Source organism: Pristiophorus japonicus, chromosome 15 (assembly GCF_044704955.1).
Source record: "Pristiophorus japonicus isolate sPriJap1 chromosome 15, sPriJap1.hap1, whole genome shotgun sequence".
Lineage (NCBI taxonomy): Eukaryota > Metazoa > Chordata > Chondrichthyes > Pristiophoridae > Pristiophorus > Pristiophorus japonicus.
In genome coordinates this window covers 81,047,618-81,071,611 of record NC_091991.1, presented here as the reverse complement: position 1 = coordinate 81,071,611, position 23,994 = coordinate 81,047,618, and the positions used below count along the sequence as shown (strand labels likewise).

The window sequence follows — 23,994 nt, the reverse complement described above, 5'->3', positions numbered from 1 at the left end:
TTGGCAAAGCTGTCAGAGTAGCTCCTAATTGCAGCTTGCTTTCGAACGTATGGCACTCGAGCTGCAGAGGGTAAAGCCCAGGTTGGTGGCCTCATCTCCTCATCTGCTGTGTGTTCTCGGGGGAGCGCGGGGGCGAGGAAGACCGGTTCTCTGAAATTCCACCCTGTAAGACGCTTAATGGACACGCTCAAATCAAGTGTCGAGTCTGACTAGAAATGGGAGAAAATCAGCTCTGGAAGGTCATACCGAAACCAACTCAACTTGGAGGATGTCCTTAATGTACTCTGGAGCCACGTTCTTCTACCATCAGAAATGAAAATTCAACTTTGTTGCATTCAGAGCGTACAGTTCACATTGATTGCACATCATCTTTTTATTAGTTATCAATTTTTTAGGTGTTAAAAGTCTGGACTAGATTTGTACTCAAGTGCTTGCTCCATTCATGACTTGAAGAGGTTTAAGATGCACGACTTTTTTGATTTCATAATGACCGTACCTTGAGATGTAACACAGTTAATAGTGATTTCAATAGAACGATTCTCTTTTTTTGTGTAATAGAGATGAAATGTATTGCATACACTGAGAAACTAAGGCAAGCAGCCATCTTTTGTGAGTCCATATGCGCCCTGGTATCTGCTTCCGTTATATCCCAGCACCTGTCGGCATTGTCTCATTGTGGCCACTCTTGTGCTCCACGACATCAGGGCTTCCCCAGTATAGCTTTATTTGCCTTGAGGATATTGTGATGGATCAACAGGGTAAGTAGTTAAAAGAAAGATTGAGCAACATGTTTAGCCAGATGCACACGACGGACTCACAAAAGTCATTTCATCAGATCAATGCTTTGGCTCTTCGAACTGTTTGGGCAGGTTACGGAAATTTGAAGTCTGAATAATGACATTTGGAGAAGTTAGGCTGACTGGTTCTGTCTGAAGAAAAGTCAATGGAATCTTCTATTGGGGAAGAGTAAAGTTGTACCTGTTTTACAGAAAACAATGTATCTTGAGCAATGGCTTGGCTTATGGGCTTTGAGTAGATGGTGTGGTGAATGTAAGATAAAATGATGAGCCCAAGGTAATCACTTAGTGTCAGGATCTGTCTTCAATGTCGGCTGAATATTGATGGAAAGGAATGAAGAGCTACACTCACTATCAGTATGTGCTCTTTTAATGCACGTGTTGCCATGGGAAGTGATGTAAATAGGGGAGTGACACGGTGACAAGCTGGCCAAGTGGTAGTATGTCATTTGACATTTTTTAAAAAAAGGTAGAAAGGGTTAAAAAATCGAGTTGTGGTGTGGTGCTGTACCAGTACTGGGAGAGGAGATGATGAGAAGGTAGGCCATGTTATCCTCCCAATGGATGGACCACATCAGACCAGCACATCTATAACACATGTGCTACTTAGATTTGCAGGACATGCCACGATATTTCTTGCAGGTGCTGTCTCTGGCTATAATAGCTATGTGTGTTGTACTTGCAGAAGACAGCAGGCAGCATGGACCAGTGTTTGAAGAACAACCACTGCCTACCATCTACCCAGAAGAGTCTGAGGAGGCAAAAGTGTCACTAAACTGCCGAGCTCGGGCAATTCCTCCCCCAGTCTACAGGTAAATGTGCCAGTATGTTGTTATGGGTGTTCAAAGGAATGTAGTTACATGTGTTTGGTATCGATATTAGAAGGTATGTCAAACCTGTTTTACCTCACCTTGTGTTCCCTTTTACTTTTCCTACTCCTCTATTGTCATCATTCGATCATCAGGTGAGTACTGGAATGGCCTTCATTTAGCCTCTGCATTCATGTAAAATGCGCACCATATTGTACACTGTCGCTGTTTTCATCGTGTCCAACATAACTGCAGGATCGTGTTGTGTGTTGGGACCGTCCCTGGTCACACGGGCCTTTTCTCTCTGTTGTGTTTTTACATGTAGAAATGTGCTTTGTGTTTGACGTAGGTGGAAACGAAACAACTGGGACATTGATGTGGATGATAGCCGCTACAATATGATTGGCGGCAATCTAGTTATCAACAACCCAGAAAAGGCCAAGGACCGTGGCAAGTACCAGTGCCTGGCAACCAACAAGTATGGAACTATCATCAGCAAAGAGGCCGAGCTGCAATTTGGATGTACGTAGTTATCTGGAAACCGGAAATCATTCGCAATAGATCTATGTGGCAGCTAGTATTTCATTTTTGCCTTTGTTTTCCTCTTGGGTGTCAACCGTGACTCAGTGACAACTCTCTCCTTTTTGAGTGAGAAGATTGTGGGTTCAAGTCTCACTCCAGAGAGTTGAGCACGTAATCTAGGCTGATACTTCAGTGCAGTGCTGAGGGAGTGCTGCACTGCCAGAGGTGCCGTCATTTGGTTGAGATGTTAAATCAAGACCCCGTCTGAATTATCAGATGGTCGTAAAAGATCCCATGGTACTTTGGAAGAATTATCCTGGAATTCTGCTCATTTATCCCTCACCCAATATCACTGGAAAAAGCAGATGATCTGGTCATTGATCTCACTGTGGTTTGTAGGACCTTGCTGTGTGCAAATATACTGCCGCGTTTCCTACATTATAATAGTGACTGCGCTTCAGAAAGTACGTTATTGGCTGTGAAGTGCTTTGGGACATCCTGAGTTTGGGAAAGGAGCTGAGGAAATACAAGTTCTTTTTCTCTAAATCTCCTCAAAGCATTGTTTTTGTGACAAAAATTAAGCATCTTTATCTGTGTTAGACTACCTATTGATTTGTGGCCACAATCATAGGTGGTCCCTCGTATCGAGGATGACTTGCTTCCACGCCAAAAAGGGATGAGTTCACAGGTATTTCAATGAAGGCCCGAATATTCCAGGTCCCAAACTGCATGTTGAAGGGTGGAAGATGCCTGTGCGTGGATTTTTTTAACGTGGGGTGGCCGCTGCACACCAGCCACCACACGGGCTTGACAGAGCTAGGTCTTGGTCCAGTGGCAAGGACGACTGGAGACCAGTTCTGCTGCACGGGCCTAGTGCATACACAAATCGCAGTGTGGGCTGGTCCGTGCTGCCCCTGGGCCCATACCTTTCCTGGGCCCCGCACTCAAGCCTCTCCTGAGCCCCGATTACATCCCTCTACGAATGTTTGGTGCACCTTCGCCCCAACCTCGCCGCTCCTGCTGTACCTGCCCGTACTGCAATCAGCGACCTGGATTTGGGAGACGTCAAATCCAGTCGTCCTCCTGCAGCAGCGAGCACTGCTCCCTGCAGTGGTATGCCTCCACACGCTGCTCCCTCTAATGGCCCCGGCCTGCTGATAAATACACATCTAGAGTTAAGGTCAGTTAATGCTAGCTGTTTTCTGTAATTTGCATAGCAAGCCTGCTAATATTCACACTCCGGACAAGGCAGAGGGTGGTTCTACAGTTCGCTGGTATGCCTGGTCTGTTTGCTGCTATAATTATGTAGATGTGGACCCATCCAAAAGGTAACTCCAAGTATTTGGCACAGATCAGTGAATCCAACCATCCCATTCAATTCCAAACAACCTCAGTATCTTGATTGACATCTGTGTCTGGAGTGAAGGCAGGATTTTGTGAGTGACGGGGTCAGTGATTCTTCTGATGGACAGTTCTGTGACCAGGAGCTCCCGATCCTGGACTTATGTAGGGTGCATGGGCTCCGTTCACACTCAGCCTGAAGCCAGCAGGGAGACTGAGCAGGACGTTCACCAAAAGAACAAAAGAAATAGGAGCAGGAGTCGGCCATTTGGCCCCTCGAGCCTGCTCCGCCATCAATAAGATCATGGCTGATCTGATCATGGACTCAGCTCCACTTCCCTGCCCGCTCCCCATAACCCTTGACTCCCTTATCGCTCAAAAATCTGTCTATCTCCACCTTAAATATATTCAATGACCCAGCAGCCATAGCTCTCTGGAGCAGCGAATTCCACAGATTTACAACCCTCTGAGCGAAGAAATTCCTCCTCATCTCAGTTTTAAATGGGCGGCACCTTATTCTGAAACTATGTCCCCTAGTTTTAGTTTCCCCTATGAGTGGAAATATCCTCTCTGCATCCACCTTGTCAAGGCACCTCATCTTATTCGTTTCGATAAGATCACCTCTCATTCTTCTGAACTCCAATGAGTATAGGCCCATCCTACTCAATCTATCTTCATAAGTCAATCCCCTCATCTCCGGTATCAACCTAGTGAACCTTCTCTGAACAGCCTCCAATGCAAGTATATCCTTCCTTAAATACAGAGACCAAAACTGTACGCAGTACTCTAGGTGTGGACTCACCAATAACCTGTACAGTTGTAGTAGGACTTCTCTGCTTTTATACTCTATCCCCCTTGCAATAAAGGCCAACATTCCATTTGCCTTCCTGGTTACTTGCTGTACCTGCATACTAACTTTTAGTGTTTCATGCACAAGGACCCCCAGGTCCCTCTGTATTGCAGCACTGTGCAATTTTTCTCCATTTTAATTATAATTTGCTTATCTATTTTTTCTGCCAAAGTGGATAACCTCACATTTTCCCATATTATAGTCCATCTGCCAAATTTTTGCCCACTCACTTAGCCTATCTATATCCCTTTGCAGATTTCTTGTATCCTCCTCACAATTTGCTTTCCCACCCATCTTTGTATTATCAGCAAACTTCGTTACATTACACTCGGTCCCTTCATCCAAGTCATTAATATAGATTGTAAATAGTTGAGGCCCCAGCACTGATCCCTGTGGCACCCCACTAGTCATTGTTTGACAATTAGAAAATGACTCATTTATCTCGACTCTCTGTTTTCTGTTAGTTAGCCAATCCTCTATCCATGCTAATATATTACTCCCAATCCTGTGAACTTTCATCTTGTGCAGTAACCTTTTTATGTGGCACCTTATCGAACCTTCTAGAAATCCAAATACACAACATCCACTGGTTTCCCCCTTATCCACCCTGCTCGTTACATCCTCAAAGAACTTCAGCAAATTTGTCAAACATGATTTCCTGTTCATAAAACCATGCTGACTTTGCTTGATTGAATTATGCTTTTCCAAATGTCCTGCTACTGCTTCCTTAATAATGGACTCCAGCATTTTCCCAACGACAGATGTTCGGCTAACTGGTCTATAGTTTCTTGCTTTTTGTCTGTCCCCTTTTTAAATAGGGGCATTATATTTGCAGTTTTCCAATCTGCTGGGACTGCCCCAGAATCCAGGGAATTTTGGTAGATTACAACCAATGCATCCACTATCTCTGCAGCCACTTCTTTTAAGACCCTAGGATGCAAGCCATCAGGTCCAGGGGGCCTGTCTGCTTTTAGTCCCATTTTATTGAGTACTATTTCTTTAGTGATAATGATTGTATTAAGATCCTCCCTCCCTATAGCCCCTTGATTATCCACTGAATATTTAGTTCCCAGCCTTGCCCTAAAGGACATTAATGAACCAGATGGGTTTTCCTTGGTCACCATTACTGATGGAGTGTGGTCACTGTTATAATGTGGGTAATGCAGCGGTCAATTTGCACACAGCAAGCTCCCACAAACAGCAACGTGATAATGACTAGATAATCTGTTTTTTTGTTATGTTGATTGTGGGATAAATATTGCCCAGGACACTGGGTATAACTCCCCTTGCTCTTCAAATAGTGCCATGGAATCTTTTATGTCCACCTGAGAGAGCAGACGTGATCTCAATTTAAACTTGCATCCGAAGGATGGCACCTCCGATGGTGCAGCACTCCCTCCGTACTGCACTGGAGTATCAGCCTTGACTTTTTTTGTGCTCAAGTCCCTGGAGTGGGACTTGAAGCCACAGCCTTCTGACTCAGGCGAGAATGCTACCCACTGAGCCACAGCTGACACTTATACAACTGAGTGGCCATTTCAGAGGGCAGTTAAGAAATTACCACATTGCTGTGGGTCTGGAGTCACATATAGGCCAGACCGGGTAAGGACGGCAGATTTCCTTCCCTAAAGGACATTCCAAATGAGTTTTTACAACAATCCAGTAGTTTCATTTTCACCATTAATGATGGTAGCGATTTTTTTATTCCAGATTTATTTAATTAAATTAAATTAAATTCCTCAGCTGCTGTGGTGGGATTTGAACTCATGTCTCTGGATCATTCATCCAGGCCTTTGGATTACTAGTCCAGCAACATGAGCACTATACTACTGTACCCTGATCAAGGTTAAATAAATGTGTCTATTGCTTTCTAGTCTGAGCCTCGGTCTGATGGTGTAGGGAAGATGAGTGGCTCACATAACAGCAGTAAGCTGGAGCGCAATGGCAAGAGTTCTCTGTCTCTGGGACTGCTGCATTTACCTAGATATTGGGAAGGTAAAGACAGACTTTGGCTGGTAGTAGCCGGGAGGTTCACTTAAGGAAATGGTCCTTGACACTGAACCCAAATAATACATCTCATAAATAAACAGAACAAAACTGCATCCATCCTTCGAGAGGGCAGATAAGAGCAGTCAAAATGATTTTGCATCTTAAAATTATTTGGTTACGAGAAGGGGCTTTCAAAATTAAAGATTAAGAGGAGATCAGATCCAGGTCTCGAGAAAGGAATGGATCAGAAAAGCTTTTATTTATATAATGTTTTATCATGTCTCTGAAATGTCACAAAGTGCTTCATGTACAAGGAATTTAGCCCGCTGCTGCATTGTCCAACGTGAGAGACCTTTTTGCACTGAATTAGGTCTCATGGACATCAATGGGTTCAACGATCAGTTTTTTTATTGTGTGTGGCGAGTCAGGTTTCAGCAGCATAGGTTGTGATAATTCGTTGATATCTAGGAGCCTTTCACAGTTTCCGTCAGGCCAGGGAGAAATGTTGGAGGAATTGCTTGCGGTCATTTTATGTGTATGTGTTTATTTCCCTGAGGAGCTTGCACATAAATCCAGCATGCTATTTCAAATTAAACCTTGATGGTAGGACAAGGGGGCACAGGTTCAAAGTAATGAAAATAATTTATTTCCAGATGTCAGGAAGTTATTTGTGTAGAGTCCTGGGTGCATTGAATAGACTCCTGGGTGTAGCAGTGATTTTCAAACTGCCTTGTGTGGGGGCAGGAAGTCCCCCCCCGCCCCACCCCCCTTGACCAGACCTCCAGAAGATAGCGTCGGCCTAACCAAAATAGGGTCATATCCCCCGCAGGAATATTTTTATTATCCGACAACAACAGACATAACCTGCTTGCAGGCTAAATAATACAGAAATATACAAGGACTGCATTTTGAAAACCCGTGTGGTCAGTCGATGGAGACCAAAGACCATTTGAAACATACAAAATTCTTACAGGGCTCGAGAGGGTAGATGCAGGGAGGATGTTTCTCCTGGCTGGTGGGGCGGGCGGCAGAATCTCGAACCAGGGGTCACAGTCGCAGAATAAGGGATCGGCCATTTAGGACTGAGATGAGGGGAAATTTCTTCACTGAGGATGGTGAATCTTTGGAATTCTCTACGCCAGAGGGCTGTGGATGCTCAGTCGTTGAGTATATTCAAGACAGAGATCATTAGATTTTTGGATATTAAAGGTATCAAGGGATACGGGGATAGTGCAGGCAAATGGAGTTGGGGTAGAAGATCAGCCATGATCAAGGGGGCCGAATGGCCTACTCCTGCTTCTAATTCTTATGTTCTTATGTTCCTAAGAAACAGTCGGATGCATGTGATAGAAGTGCTGTGGCTTATTTTAAGAAGGATGAACTTAGATGGGCAGGAAGATTTTTCTCATCGTATCTATCCTGTGATCCTTTGTAAATTGGGAGAGGTCCATGACACTGCAAGTTTTGGATGAATGTTGACGTGGACCCAACTGGTCACTTCATTGCACATGTCCGTGCTCCATGAATGTTCCCCTCCACTCTTTTCTTTGACCGTAAACACTTGGGTGCATTAATTTTCTATTTAGAGTCTGTTTTTTCGCACTTTTATGTAATTGGTGACATCACATCTCTCCCAAAATGGTGCATGAACCTGACCTCGAACCCTGTTTATATCACGCCAGTTCATAGAATCAGAAATTTACAGCACGGAAGGAGGCCATTTTGGTCCATCGTGTCCGCGCCGGCCGACAAAGTGCTATCCAACTTACTACCACTTCCCAGCTCTAGGTCTGTAGCCCTGTAGGTTATGGCACTTCAAGTGCACATCCAAGTACTTTTTAAATGTGCTGAGGGTTTCTGCCGCTTCCACCCTTTCAGGCAGTGAGTTCCAGACCCCCACAACCTTCTGGGTGAAAACATTTCCCCTCAAATCCCCTCTAAACCTCCGACCAATTACTTTAAATCTATGCCCCCTGGTTGTTGATCCCTATGCTAAGGGAAGTAGGTCCGTCCTATCCACTCTATCCAGGCCCCTCATAATTTTATACACCTCAGTAAAGCAGCTGGGATCAGTTTAAAGCGAATTGGATTTTAATTAGAAACTGGCTGTTTGTTGTAGATCCTGTCTTGGAGCTAGTGTAAGATGAAGAATCCCAAGTCTTTGCTGCTTTGGGTGCAGATGGGATGAACTTATCACCGGCTTTGCTCTGTTGCTAAAGACTCTGCTGATCACTTGGAAACTGTATAATTATGCGACATAAAATGACAGTAACCACACACAGGAACCAGTTTTACATTAATGTTGATGGCATCACACTGTAATTTGCACACCATTTTAGTCAGCTGTTAAAATGTACATTCCACTTTTACCTTTTTAGTCGCAGTCACTAAGCTCATGTATGTTGAGCCTTTTAAAAGCCACCTAATCCATAATCGGCGATTTACCTCATCTGATAACCTATTCTTCTCTAACCTTGACGATGCATTGCCGTGTGAGCCTTGGTCTTTTGACCAGGAGTGCCAGTAAAATAAAGAGCACAGAACAAAGCCGCGGGGTAGGATTTATATCCACTGGCGATTTTGACCCTAACTGTTTGTAATTTGTCACTCAGCAGTTGTCAGGTCAGCTCACTGGAGGGGTATAAATCGTAACCCTCAGCTCCTTGTCTTATTGCCCCCTGTTTACTGTTATTATACACTAAGAGACGGTCAGGGACGGATTACTTGGCTATAAGCATCACTCATTATGGGGGAGGGGAGAAGGGGATTGCAATGAATGTATATGAACTCTGAGCCAATCCAAGGCAGCACATGTCTCTGTAATGTGTCCCTGGCCATCCATTACTCTCCAGATTGTGCAGTGTGCATGAAATTTGATCCCAAATCAATTCCGCTTACGGAGTCCCTTCCAAGCAAACTGAAATGCAGCAAAGATGTGCTTCCAATGTCGTTGAGTGAAACCACAATCTCTCCTTCCCCTGCATCGACGGAAAGAGCTATTTAAACAAATCTCGCTTCCAGCATTCACTTCTAAAAACCCGGTTAACGTGTTAAATTCCACCACCTCACCCTTGGTGAAGGTGAGCACTTAATACAGAAATAGAATCATAGAATCATAAAACTTTACAGCACGGAAGGAGGCCATTTCGGCCCTTCGTGTCCGCGCCGGCCGACAAAGAGCTACCCAGCCTAATCCCACTCTCCAGCGCTGGGTCCATAGCCCTGTAGGTTACGGCACTTCAAGTACACATCCAAGTACTTTTTAAAATGTGGTGAGGGTTTCTGCCTCTACCACCCTTTCGGGCAGTGAGTTCCAGACCCCTCACCACACTCTGGGTGAAGAAATTTCCCCTCAAATCCCCTCTCAATCTCCTATCCATTAATTTAAATCTAAGAAGGTTCCTTAGCTGATCGCAGCCAGGGCAGTAGAAGATGCATGGGAATGGGCGTCAGTTTCCCTGGGCGGGCTGGGCGGGGGACACACACAAAGGCTTAGTTTGTGGTCTTTGTCCCTATCGAGGGACCACTGCTGGGATGTGCACCTGTATGAGCACGGGTGGAGGATCGGCTTGAGCTTGGCTGTGATGTTCTCCAGAGAACTCACACGTGGAGTAAAAGCCACTTTTGGCCAGGTGTTGGAGGGAACCCATGGAAGCGTACTTCAGAAATAGTCACGGCTAGGTTTGGATGAAGAAAGCCTTTCAGTCCATTTGATCCCACCTCTCCAGAACACCATCCCAACCATTGTAGCATCTGGCTGTTTTAAACATTCCAGGGTCTGGTCTCAGGCACCACTCCTGGCAGCTCATACCAACTCTTGCTAACCCTAAAGAGGAGGGGAGCAAAGAATGGGTACAGTAACATAGTGGTTATGTTATAGGACTAGTAATCCAGAGGCCTGGACGAATGATCCAGAGACATGAGTTCAAATCCCACCACGGCAGCTGGGGAATTTAATTAAATAAATCTGGAAGAAAAAATAGCTAGTATCAGTAATGGTGACAATGAAACTACTGGATTGTTGTAAAAACCCATCGGGTTCACTAATGTCCTTTAGGGAAGGAAATCTGCCGTCCTTACCCGGTCTGGCCTATATGTGACTCCAGACCCACAGCAATGTGGTTGATTCTTAACTGCCCTCAGAAATGGCCACTCAGCTGTGGCTCAGTGGGCAGCACTCTCCTCTGAGTCAGAAGGCTGTGGCTTCAAGTCCCACTCCAGGGACTTGAGCTCAAGAAATCTAGGCTGACACTCCAGTGCAGTGCTGAGGGAGCGCTGCACTGTAGGAGAGGCCGTCTTTCAGATGAGATGTTAAACCAAGGCCCTGTCTGCTCTCTCAAGTGGATGTAAAATATCCCATTAACACATTGCTGTTTGTGGGAGCTTGCTTGTGTGCAAATTGGCTGCTGCATTTCCCACATTACAACAGTGACTACACTCCAAAAAAAAAGTACTTCATTGGCTGTAAAGCTCTTTGAGACAGCCGGTGGTCGTGAAAGGCGCTATATAAATCCAAGTCTTTCTTTCTTTAAGGCGGCTCACCACCACCTTCTCGAGGGCAGTTAGGGACGGGCAATAAATGCCGGCCTTGCCAGTGATGTTCAGAGCCCAGGAACTAATTTTGGATCACCATTTTATTTTAACCAAGGTGCTGTTTCCCTGTCAAAAGATTACTGTTCACCAGGCAAAGTGCATGTATGTTCTGTGTAAGATAAACAGCAGCATCCTTCTAATAAAGCACTGGGGATGAATACAAGTTCACCAATGAATCTAACTGGACAGTGCATTACACTTACGCTCCTAACTACATTGACAGAAAGGGAATGTGCTTGCATTTGATTGCAGTTATTTCAAGGAGTATAGAGGATCGTAGAATATTTCTGAGATGCAGTCACAGAACAGTTTGGAGAAACGATTAACTGTGAATCAGTACAACTGTACATGGTGTTGGTGAGACCACACCTGGAGTACTGCGTACAGTTTTGGTCTCCTTATTTAAGGAGGGATATACTTGCATTGGAGGCAATTCAGAGAAGGTTCACTAGGTTGATTCCTGGGATGAAGGGGGTGTCTTATGAAGAAAGGTTGGGCCTATACTCATTGGAGTTTAGAAGAATGAGAGGTGATCTTATTGAAACGGGAAGATTCTGAGGGAGCTAGACAGGGTAGTTGCAGAGAGGATATTTCCCCTCGTGGGGGAATCTAGAATTATAGTTTCAGAATAAGAGGTCGCCCATTTAACATGGAGATGAGGAGGAATTTCTTCTCTCAGAGGGTCGTGAATCTTTGGAATTCTCTACCCCAAAGAGCTGTGGAGGCTGGGTCATTGAATATATTTAAGGTGGAGATAGACAGATTTTTGAACGATAAGGGAGTCAAGAGTTATGGGGACCGGGCAGAGAAGTGGAGTTGAGGCCAAGATCAGATTGAATGATGGAGCAGGCTCGAGGGGCCAAATTGCCTACTCCTGCTTCTATTTCTTATGTTTTTATGTACTGTCCCCGTTGGTTTAACTTCCGTTCTGTCCTGCGCCTTAGTGAAAATTGTTCATGCATGTCATGATTAAAACCAGTGTTTGTGCTAAAGGAACACCGCTCATTGAAAGGTTTATTCCACATGCATCAGTAGTTGTCTCCCTTGAAGAGGAAGCAAAATCTAGGGTAGTACTTTCTGTTCTCCCAGAATTCTCCCAGCTTATACTGAGAAAACAGACCTCCCAAGATTCGTGTGATATTTTTTTAAATGTGCAGTTCCCTCTGACCTACTGGTATTAATTCAGTTAGGGTTCTGCTTTTTCTGTCGTACTGAAAAATTACTGCAAACCATTTGTGCGACTGATTCGTTGGCAACTGTTGCCTGCATCTGTGAACGTTTTGCTTCTTAGAATTGTAGCTATTGACCACAAAACTATTGTGATGAATTCAGATGTGCCTTGTTGTTGAGGCCATACTTGAAGAGGCAGATTAGGTTTCCATAAAAACAAACGGAAGAACCTTTTGCTTTAAGCAGCAGAAACAGTTGACCCAGATATTTTAAGTCGTATGGACTGTTGAAGAATGAAACATCAGTCAATGAGAGCAAAGATTATAGTGCTTTATATCATGAGAATCAAGTCCCAATTTTAAAATGGAGATAGACAGATTTTTGAATGATAAGGGAGTCAAGGGTTATGGGGAGCGGGTGGGAAAGTGGAGTTGAGACCAAGATCAGATCAGCCATGATCTTATTGAATGGCGGAGCAGGCTCGAGGGGCCAAATAGCCTACTCCTATTTCTTATGTCTTAAGTTAATCTAAATTTTAATTTCAATGGAGTTGAAAATCGGATGTAAATCAGGAATCCAACCCCAATCTGTCAGGCCCTCACCAGGTGGGTGCAGTTAAAAATCGGGGCTTTACTCTTTGAAATTCCACTCGTGACTGTTTTTATTTATTGACAATGTCTTTCCATCTCTTTCTCCTGCAGATCTCGAGAGATTTCCAACCGACGTGCGCCAAGCAGTGAAGGCGAGGGTAGGAGTTGGTGCGATGCTTTTCTGTGCTGCACCTCCACATTTCCCAGGTAATCCCACACAGCTACCATGCCATGCCATGAATTTCTATGCGCCTCAGTTGCACTTCCTTTTTGCTTCGCTTGTCTTGCCAAATTCCCTGCCCTGTTCTTCCCGAAGGCATTGCCTCCTTCATGGAATATAGCTGACAGGAACTGGTCGTCCTTCAGTCCCTCCTCCCATGTAGCTGTTTAGCTGTGAGCATTGGCAGTCAATGTTGGCAGGCTGTCGTATATATGTGTATGTGTGTGTGTATATGTGTGTGTGTGTGTGTGTGTGTGTGTGGGGTATCATCATCATCATCTTCATAGGCAGTCCCTCGAATCGAGGGTGACTTGCTTCCATGCCAAAAAAGGATGAGTTCATAGGTGTTTCAATGAAGGACCTAATATTCCAGGTCCTGAACTACGTGTTGAAGGGTGGAAGATGCCTGTGCATGGATTTTTTTAACATGTGGTGGCCGTTGCACACCAGCCACCACACGGGCTTGACAGAGCTTGGTCTTGGTCCAAGACGACTAGAGACCAGCTCTGCTGCACGGACCTAGTGCACACACATATCGCAGTGTGGGGTGCGTGTGTGTGTATGTCAGGGCAAGGGAATACACAATAAATGGGGGGATACTGAGTGGTGTGGAGGAACAGAGGAATCTTGGAGTATATGTCCACAGATTCTTAAAGGTAGCAGGACAGGTTGATAAGGTAGTTAAAAAGGCATATGGAATGCTTTACTTTATTAGCAGTGGCATAGAATACAAGAGCTGGGAAGTTATGCTAGAACTGTATACAACACTAGTTAGGTCAAAGTTCTGGTCACCACATTACAGGAAGGATGTGATTGCACTAGAAATAGTGCAGAGGAGATTTACAAAGACGTTGCCAGATTGGAAAACTTTAGCTATGAGGGAAGATTGGATAGACTGGGTTTGTTTTCCTTGCAACAGAGAAGGCTGAGGGGAGATTTAATTGAGGTGTATAAATCTATCAGAGGCCTAGATAGAGTAGATAGGAAGGACCTATTTCCCTTAGCAGAGGGGGTCAATAACCAGGGGATACAGATTTAAAGTAGTTGGTAGAAGGATTAGAGGGGAGATGAGGAAATATTTCTTCACCCAGAGGGTGCTGGGAGTCTGGAACTCACGGCCTGAAAGGATGGTAGAGGCAGAAACCCTCTTCACATTTACAAAGTACTTGGATGTGCACTTGAAATGCCGTAACCTACAGGGTTACGGACCTAGTGCTGGAAGGTAGGATTAGGCTGGGGTAGCTCTTTTTCGACTGACGCGGACACGATGGGCCAAATGGCCTCCTTCTGTGTCGTAATTTTTCTATGATACAAAGACAACAGTGACACAGATTATAGCTCTGCCTCCGCATCTTTCGTCTCGGAAGATTCATCCGAATTCCGTGGCTCAATTGGAATTTGCCTCGTCCACATCGGACATCTCATCGTGAACGTTTTAGACCGTTTGTCTAAAATCTCTGCTGATGAGATGAAGAAGCTTGGTCTAAAAAGAGGATAATATGATGTTGACTGATCGTAATTAATTCCCCCATCCCCCGCCCCAAGTAGTGCGTTGTTTTTGGATCTTGCTGTGCCTTCCTGCTTCTGTGGATTAATTAACCTTCAAGTAACGCAGACCAAGTACTTTTAACCTGTACTATTTGGTCGGACACCTTCCTGTTTTACATCTTTCGGATCGGACAGGAGACGATGGTGGGCATCACTTGTAATCTCCAGTGAGCAATACTTTGTGCTCGGTGGTCAACTGTTGACCCTGGGTTTGCTAACTCATACATGACACACATAAGGATGATGGTTTTGGGTCATGGGAGACTTGGGCACATGGCGTGACTGGCTAAGCCACTCCCAACTCAAGATTTCTCCGCAATCTTGTTCATCGTGGCGGAGAATGAGATAAAATTTAGGCTGTGAGGCCTCCTGGTGTCTCACCGCTTGACAGGAATTCCCCACCTTGCCCTCACTGGGGCTACTGCTGGCCACTCCTTCCCTGCCCACCCGCTGATGACAATGGCCGCTGGGGAGGCGGGGCCCATGTCCTGGCAGGATTTCCCTCCCATTTCCCCGCGCCCCAATTTGTCGCCATGCATATGGTAGCGGTAAGCCCCGGGAAATGGCAGGAGCGGCTTGGAGCTCTACCCGTGGAGAGAGTGAACTTCATACTGACCTCCTCCCCTGTCCCGCCAGTCAGGGCCCCAAACACTTGGCTGAAGTCCCCAGTCTTGGCCTAGGCCCCCTTTGGGACCTCGGTGCTTTGGCCCCATTTGAAGTCTCTCGGCAGCTTCCTTGGTGCTGTAGCGGCTGTGATATTCTCCCTTCCCACAATTGGCAGCGTGAATCCTGCCAGAAGCCCACCATGCATATAGGAGGAACCCTGGACTAGGGAAATAGATTGGGTTTGGAGGGGGAAGAGCAGAAGTCCCGCCACTTCCAACTACACCCCAACGAGGAGAATTCCCGCCTCGTTCTCCGATTGACCAAAACCCCCTTCTTGGTGACAGTTTGTCATGTACACAAGAACAAAGCAGAAATGCCCGAAATCTAATGCTCCTCTGCCCCAGTGTCACGTTTCCATTTCCCACACCAAACACTTAGTGCTGGGTTCCAGGCAGCCTCCTGCCCTTAGAAGTCACACACTTTACAACTCAGGAGAAGATATATAGCCCATCGCACCTTTCTTGGAACAATCTACACTGACACCAATTACCCACATTCTCCCACAGCTCCGTATCTTCCTGAGCTTCAAATATTCATCCAATTTTCCCTTAAAAATGCATTGGGAAGACCGAAGCCGTTGTCTTCGGTCCACGCCACAAACTCCATTCCCTAGCCACTGACTCAATCCCTCTCCCTAAGATCTGTCTGAGACGGAACCACACTGAAATGAGCTTCCGACCACATAAACGCAGCATAACTAAGACCGCCTATTTCCACCTCCATAACATCGCCTGTCTCCGTCCTTGCCTCAGCTCATCTGCTGCTGAAACCCTTATCCATACTTTTGTTACCTCTAGACTTGACTATGCCAACGCACGCCTGGCTGGCCTCCCACGTTCTACCCTACGTAAACTAGAGGTGATCCAAAACTCGGCTGCCCGTGTTCTAACTCGCACCAAGTCCCGCTCATCCATCACCCCTGTGCTCGCTGACCTACATTGGCTTCCGGTTAAACAATGCCTAGATTTCAAAATTCACATCCTTATTTTCAAACTCCCTCCATGGGCTCACCCCTCCCTACTTCTGTAATCTCCTCCAACCCCACACCTCCCCGACATATCTGTGCTCTTCTAATTCTGTCCGCTTGAGCATCCCTGATTATAATCGCTTAATCATCGGTGGCCATGCCTTCTGTTGCCTAGGCCCCAAGCTTTGGAATTCCCTCCCTAAACCTCTCCGTCTCTCTTTCCTCCTTTAAATTGCCCCTTAAAACCTACCTGTTTGATCTGCACTAGTATCTCCTTATGTGGCTTTGTGTCCATTGTTTTGTCTTTATAATACTCTTGTGATGCGTCTTGGGACGTTTTACTACATTAAAGGTGCTATTTAAATGCAAGTTGATGTTGTTGCATTGATCTCTGCCTCAGATGCTTCCTGTGGAAAGACTTTCCACGCTTTCAATATCCTTTGCATTAAGACATGCCTCTACCCTTCCTCACACTCTCCATCATCATTTTAAATTGACGACACCTCATGAGACAGAGCAGGGGGACAGTAAAAATATCCCGGGAGCTACCCATTCCCAACCTGTTCAACAAAGCAGGAGGCAGGGACACACACCCGAAGCTGACGGGGTCCTTTCTGACACATGTATGTCGGGTCCCGATGACATCATTGGGACCTCGCTGCCACTTTATCTCCGGGGTCTGAATGGGATTCCTCAGTCGGCAGGGAAGAGAATCCAGGGCCAGCAGAGGTTCAGACGGGTAAGGCGTTTTTTTTTTTACTTTCCCTGTGGAGCCTGAAGGAACAGCCTGGAGGAACAGGACTCCCACAAGGAAAGCTCGGGCCTCCCTTGGGATGAACACATGAAGATAAGAAATAGGAGCAGGAGTAGGCCACCTGGCCCCTCGAGCCTGCTTCGCCCTTTAATACGATCATGGCTGATCTGATCATGGACTCAGCTCCACTTCCCTTCCTGCTCCCCATAACCCTTTACTTCCTTATCGCTCAAAAATCTGTCTATCTCCACCTTAAATATATTCAATGACCCAGCCTCCACAGCTCTCTGGGGCAGAGAATTCCATAGATTTACAACCCTCTGAGAGAAGAAATTCCTCCTCATCTCAGTTTTAAATGGGCGGCCCCTTATTCTGAGACTATGTCCCCTAGTTTGAGTTTCGCCTATAAGTAGAAATATCCTCTCTGTATCCACCTTGTCGAGCCTCTTCATTATCTTATATGTTTCGATAAGATCACCTCTCATTCTTCTGAACTCCAATGTGTATAGGCCCAACCTACTCAACCTATCCTCATAAGTCACCCCCCTCATCCCCAGAATCAACCTAGTGAACCTTCTCTGAACAACCTCCAATGCAAGTATATCCTTTTGTAAATAAGTGGACTTGCCACTCCCTCTGCCTCCCCATCCCGATCGCGAGACCCTGTGGGACGAACCCAGCAGCCAATCCCACCAGCCACCTGGTGTTGGCAAAAATTTTCACCACTTCCCACTCAGAACGTGTGAGAAGTCGGCCAGCGGGATTCAAATAAGGTTCGGGGATATCTGGAGTAGCGGGTGTGTTTATAACTTGCATCTCTAACCCACCCACTTTACACTGGACCAGAGTTAAAATTGGACCTACTCTGTGCTGAACCAATGTGCGACCCGATGCGATAAATACAGAAAATGCTGGAAATACTCAGCAGGTAAGGCAGCGTCTGTGAAGAGAGAAACAGAGTAATCTTTAAGGTCAAAGACCTTTCGTCAGAACTGGATAAAGTTGGAGATGTAACTTTTTCTCTCTCCAACAGACGCTGCCTGGCCTGCTGAGTATTTCCAGTATTTACTGTTTCTGATTTCCAGCATCCGGAGTATTTTGCTTTTGTGTTAATGCGACTTGGAGATATTGTTGCATATCAATTGAATCTGTTAAAACACATTTCTGGTGCTTCGGTCCTGCTACAGAATGACATTGGGAATGGGGTAAGGTGTCTGCTTGGCTTCTCAGCTGAAGAACGTGGTGGGACAATCACTGAACAAAATGGACAGAGACAAATAAATACTTCAGGGATTTATTTAGATCGTGTTTGAGGTGTTTGCAAACCAGTATTTCGAATTCTGGGCTCTGTTGTTTTGAGTTCTTAAAACAGATGAGACTGCACACAGAGAGGTTAAAGTAACAGTGACCTCAGTCTTTATCAAGACACTCCAGAGTGAGGAACAGGCCTTAGGGGCCGGCTTATATACAGTGCTCCCAAGGGATGCTGGGATCCCTTGGGACTTCAGGGGATGCGCTCCATGGTGGCAGAACATGGGTACTGCATGCTTTACAGATACACAACATCACTCCCCCCCCCCCCCAAAGTCAAAGTGAAAACTATTTACAAGGTGAGGCGGTCGGGAGCCTTTCTTTCCCTGCTGGACCGCCTCGGTACAAATGTCTGTTCTGGTGTGTTGGCTGTGCCCTCGGGCTGGCATGTTGTTGGCCCTGCAGGGCTGTTGGGTGAACCTGGCCTTGCTGGGCTGTTGGGCGTGAAGGTATAGTTATATGCTGATAGCACGAGTACCCACCTTTGTATGCGGGCTGAGGCATTAGTATTTATCCCCTTGTTTTCAGCGAACAGGGATATGAGGGGCTTGTGATCGGTTTCCAGCTCAAATTTGAGGCCAAACAGGTACTGATACATTTTCTTCACCCTGAACACACACGCTAATGTCTCTTTCTCAATCAATGCTGTTGGACCTCTCGGCCTTAGACAAGCTCCTGGAGCCATAGGCGACAGGTTGCAACTTCCCCACAACGTTGGCTTGTTGTAATACACACCTGACTCCGTACGATGACACATCACATGCTAGCACAAGTCTTCGACACGGGTTATACAATACAAGCAGCTTATTGGAGCATAAAATGTTTCTGGCTTTCTCAAAAGCAATTACTTGGTTTTTTCCCCATACCCAGTTCTCACCTTCACACAATAACACATGTAGGAGATCTAAGAGGGTGCTTAACCCCGGTAGGAAGTTACCAAAATAGTTGAGGAGTCCCAGGAACGACCGCAGCTCCATGACATTCTGTGGCCTGGGCGCATTCCTGATAGCGCCTGTCTTGGCGTCTGTGGGCCGAATGCCGTCCGCCGTGATCTTTCTCCCCAAAAACTCCACTTCTGTTGCCATGAAGACACATTTCGACCTCTTCAGCCGCAGCCCTACACGATCCAGTCACTGGAGGACCTCCTCCACGTTTTGTAGGTGCTCGACGGTGTCCCGACCCCTGACCAATATGTCGTCCTGAAAATCCACTGCGCGTGGTACCGACTTGAGTAGGCTCTCCATGTTTCTCTGGAAGCTCGCTGCAGCCGACCGAATTCCAAACGGGCATCTGTTGTAGATGAACAGTCTCTTGTGCGTGTTGATGCAGCTGAGGCCCTTCGAAGACTCCTCCAGCTCCTGCGTTATGTAGGCCGAAGTCAGGTCAAGCTTGGTGAACGTCTTGCCTCCTGCCAGCATCGCAAATAGGTCATCTGCCTTAGATAGTGGCTATTGGTCCTGTAGCGAGAAACGATTAATAGTTACTTTATAATCGCCGCAAATCCTGACTGTGCCATCACTTTTGAGTACTGGAACAATCGGGCTGGCCCACTCGCTGAATTTCACTGGGGAGATGATGCCCTTGAGTTGCAGCCTGTCCAGTTCAATTTCCACTCTCTCCCTCATCATGTGAGGTATGGCTCGCGCCTTGTGGTGAATGGATCGTGCCTCTGGGACCAAGTGGATCCGCACCTTCGCCCCGGAAAAGTTTCCAATGCCAGGCTCAAAACAGGAAGGAAATTTGTTAAGAACCTGGGTACATGAGGCCTCATCGACATGTGATAGTGCTCGGATGTCATCCCAGTTCCAGCGGATTTTGCCCAGCCAGCTCCTTCCAAGCAGTGTGGCGCCATCGCCCGGGACAATCCAGAGTGGCAGTTCGTGCACTGTGCCCTCGTAGGTGACCTTGACCATGGCGTTGCCCAAGACAGTGATGAGCTCTTTGGTGTACGTTTTCCGTTTTGTGTGGTTGGGGCTCAGGGCTGGTTTGAGTGCCTTGTTGCACCACAGTCTCTCAAACATCTTTTTACTCATGATGGATTGGCTAGCGCCAGTGTCCAGTTCCATGGCTACGGGTAAGCCATTCAATTTTACATTTAGCATTATAGGTGGAAATTTCATCGAAAATGTGTGCACCCCATGTACTTCAACATCTGCCTCCTCTCTCTGAGGCTTGAAATTGCTTTGATCCACCATGGACCGATCTTCCTCTGCCATGTGGTGGTTAGTAGGTTTTGTAGAGCTTGCAGCTTGTCTGCAAGCTCGTTGGAGGTGCCCCATTGTTCCACAGCTCTTGCAAACATACCCTTTGAAGTGGCATGAATAGGCTGAATGGAAGCCTCCACAACGCCAACAAGGTGTGAATTGCCTTGCATTCATCCTTTGTTACGGACTGAGTCATCTGGGTCACCCGAGGCCTGCTGGCAGTTGCAGACTCATGGTTTCTGTCCTGTACATTTCTGCTCGCAAACACAGTTCCAATTAATTTATGAACATTGCTAGCACTTGTGTGCTGAGAGATTTGTTTGGTGTTATCACTGGTGGACATAAATGCCTGTGCTATCGCAATGGCCTTACTGAGGGTCGGTGTCTCTACAGTCAAAAGTTTTCGTAGGATGGTCTTGTGGCCAATATCCAGTATAAAAAAGTCTCTGAGCAGCTGCTCCAGGTAGCCATCAAACTCACATTGTCCTGCAAGTCGCCTTAGCTCAGCGACGTAGCTCGCCACTTCCTGACCTTCAGATCGCTGGTACGTGTAGAACCGATACCTCGCCATCAGCACGCTCTCCCTCGGGTTAAGATGCTCCCAAACCAGTGTGCACAGCTCCTCATACAACTTATCTGTGGGTTTCACCGGAGCCAGAAGATTCTTCATGAGGCTGTAGGTCTGTGCTCCACAGACCGTGAGGAGGACCGCTCTCCTTTTTGCAGCGCTTCCTTCTCTGTCCAGTTCGCTGACTACAAAGTACTGGTCTAGCCGTTCGACATAGGCTTCCCAGTCCTCACCCTCCGAGAACTTCTCCAGGATGCCCACAGTTTGTTGCATCTTTGCTTTGGATTCGTATTCTCGTCACCAGTTATTGTGTTCCTAACACAGATGAGGCTGCACACAGAGAGTTTAAAGTAACAGTGATCTCAGTCTTTATCAAGACACTCCAGAGTGAGGAACAGGCCTTAGGGGCTAGATTATATACAGTGCTCCCAAGGGATGCTGGGATCCCTTGGGATTTCAGGGGATGCGCTCCCTGGTGGCGGAACATGGGAGTGCATGCTTTACAGATACACAACATGTTCATTACATTAAGATATTATTGGAGAGGAAGGAATCAGCTTACCTTATTGTACACGAGAGGGATAGAGAGGGAGGGGGAAGAGCAGGAGAGAGAGAGCAACTCAGATAGAGAGGGAGGGGACGAGCAGGAGAGAGAGAGAGTAGTTGTGGAGGCCAGTCTCCATTATGCACAGCACAGAACTGGTACCCATTTTATCACCCAACGGTCAAGAGATCCAGCAACAGTGTGCCATCCGCTGCTCCGACCCTGCAGGCTCCTGTTTTATGGCACTCATTTTATTAACGTCACAAAGATGAAAGGCTGCATGAAGCTGGCTGGCAATCAAACTCTGAATCTCTGGCACTCAACCAACTGAAATCCCTCTTTTGTTTGCTTGTAGATGTCATATTTTTCTTTTGATGTCCTCCATCCTCGGTCCCCTCGGAGAGAATAACACTCTCCCTTCCCTGCTGCTGGCAGATTATCTCCCCTGACCAACTAACCTATAACGGAGATTGTTAAACGTCAGGGGCCACAGTCCCACGGGCTCTCCTACCCCCCTCATCCTCACATACTGTGTAAGCACTAAGTGAATGAGTGCAGCTTCCCTGTTTAAACTCTTTGGTTCTGTCAATGAATGAGAGATCGGAAGCTGCATTTCAAATGAACACTTTACAGCTGCTATTCCATATGTTGTAAATAAAGACACCAACACCTCCATCAAACCTGCTGGAAGTGGAATGGAACCATCTTAAGCTAACTCCCTGAAGGGCTTTAACTGCCCTAATTTCTATGTATGCGGATCGGTGTCAAATTTTTGTCGCATAACACTCCTGTGAAGCACCTGGGGACGTTTCACTACATTAAAGGTGCTATATAAATACAAGTTGTTGTTGTTATTTGAGTCGATTGTATCGATGAGAAACATTTTTGTACAATGCTTATCTCTCACCACCTTGTGGCTGTTAACAGTCACTACGTGGGAAGCAACCTCAGATTTCTGGAACCATCCAAGGGATTTCACATCTCTTCACCATATCTGTGGATTGATGAATAATATTTGATCTGGACGATTGTATCAATATTTTATCAAATCTACTCAAAATGTCCAAGTGCGTGCGGCTGGAAAACACGCGATGTTCCTGTAAATGCAGATCCCCACAAACTGGGCCTTCAGCAGATAGTCAGAGAATATTAAATCTACTTGGACATGGGGTGATGCGTTAATGTTTCTGCAAAATCCCAAGGATCCAGAGTTGGGGCTTGACTGCAAGTGCTTAATAGGCGATGAATGAGACAGCAAGGAGTCGAAATTCGGTTGGTGTTGGAATTCTCTGCCCCGGAGAGCTGTGGAGGCTGGGTCATTGAATATATTTAAGGCGGAGATAGACAGATTTTTGAGCGATAAGAGAGTCAAGGGTTATGGGGAGCGAGCAGCGAAGTGGAGCTGAGCCCATGATCAGATCAGCCATGATCTTATTGATGGCGGGGCAGGCTCGAGGGGCAAAATGGCCGACTCCTGCTCCTATTTCTTATGTTCTTATGTGGTGACGTCATCGAGCATGCAACGACCCCTTGCTGCCGATGCTCCGAAATTACCGGCAGGCGTCCGTACAGCCTGGGAAAGATGGGATATCGGGGGTCCCGGGACGGTCGGGTCCAGGGATCAAGGTAAGTGTTTTTTTTTTAAAAACTTGCTTGCCGGCCTACCATCGGAAAATTGGGTCGGCCTCCTGAGCTGCCGCCCTGTTGGTGCCCGAGGATGAGTATGCAATGCCACTTTTAGCACTGCTCTCTCATCTTTGGGCGTAAAAACTGAATTTTGCAGTTTGAGGCGACTCCCACCGCCTGGCGTTAAAATCAGCACTCAGCCGGTGTCACTGCCTCAAAAGCAACGGGACTGAATGTTGACCGCCAAGTACGACAGCTTAGGTAGTGTAAAACGGGTGATCGCCAGTGGGCTGCCCACTTCACATCGCTCCCCATTTTTATTTCTATTGCAGTTAAGGAATGGGAAGCGATGTAAAATGAGCTGCCAACACACTATCACCGTTCTACACTCTCGCACAATGGCCCCATCTATTCCTTTGCCTTTTCTAAACCTCCAACTCATCTCTGTGAATATTACCTCTCACTGGTCTCTTGTTCATACTCTGGCTGGATTAGTGTGTGGGCTTTCTTCCTTTTCCTGATTGCTGTTGCTTCCGTAGCAACAGCCTTTAACGTAGTAACGTTACAAAACAAAACAAATATATTTGGCACTGAGCCACATTAGAAGAAATTAAGGCAAATGACCAAAAGCTTAGTCGAAGAGGTAGGTTTTAAGGAGCGTCTTAAAGAAGGAAGGAGAGGTTTAGGGAGGGAGTTCCAGAGCTTAGGGCCCAGGTAGCTGAAGGCACAGCCACCGATGATTGAGCAGTTATAATCAGGGATGCTCAAGAGGGCAGAATTAGAGAGCACAGACATCTCAGGGGTTGTGAGGCTGAAGGAGATAACAAAGATAAGGAGGGGCATAATTTCCCCTTACAGGCTTCCCCAAAGTAGTTGCTTCTCATTGAACTAAACCTAGATTCTCTATCAAGAAGTTGCCTCTGTT

The 23,994-nt window shown here is 46.4% G+C and overlaps 1 protein-coding gene across 1 annotated transcript in view; it reads left to right on the top strand.

Moving 5' to 3' along the window:
* cntn1b (contactin 1b) overlaps window positions 1-23,994 on the top strand; it is a 1,027,096-nt gene that overhangs the window by 434,778 nt on the left and 568,324 nt on the right. The window contains exons 5-7 of the mRNA XM_070900643.1: window positions 1,483-1,609; window positions 1,956-2,128; window positions 12,773-12,868. Of these exons, the coding sequence (XP_070756744.1) occupies window positions 1,483-1,609; window positions 1,956-2,128; window positions 12,773-12,868 (396 nt within the window). The remainder of the gene's footprint in view (window positions 1-1,482; window positions 1,610-1,955; window positions 2,129-12,772; window positions 12,869-23,994) is intronic.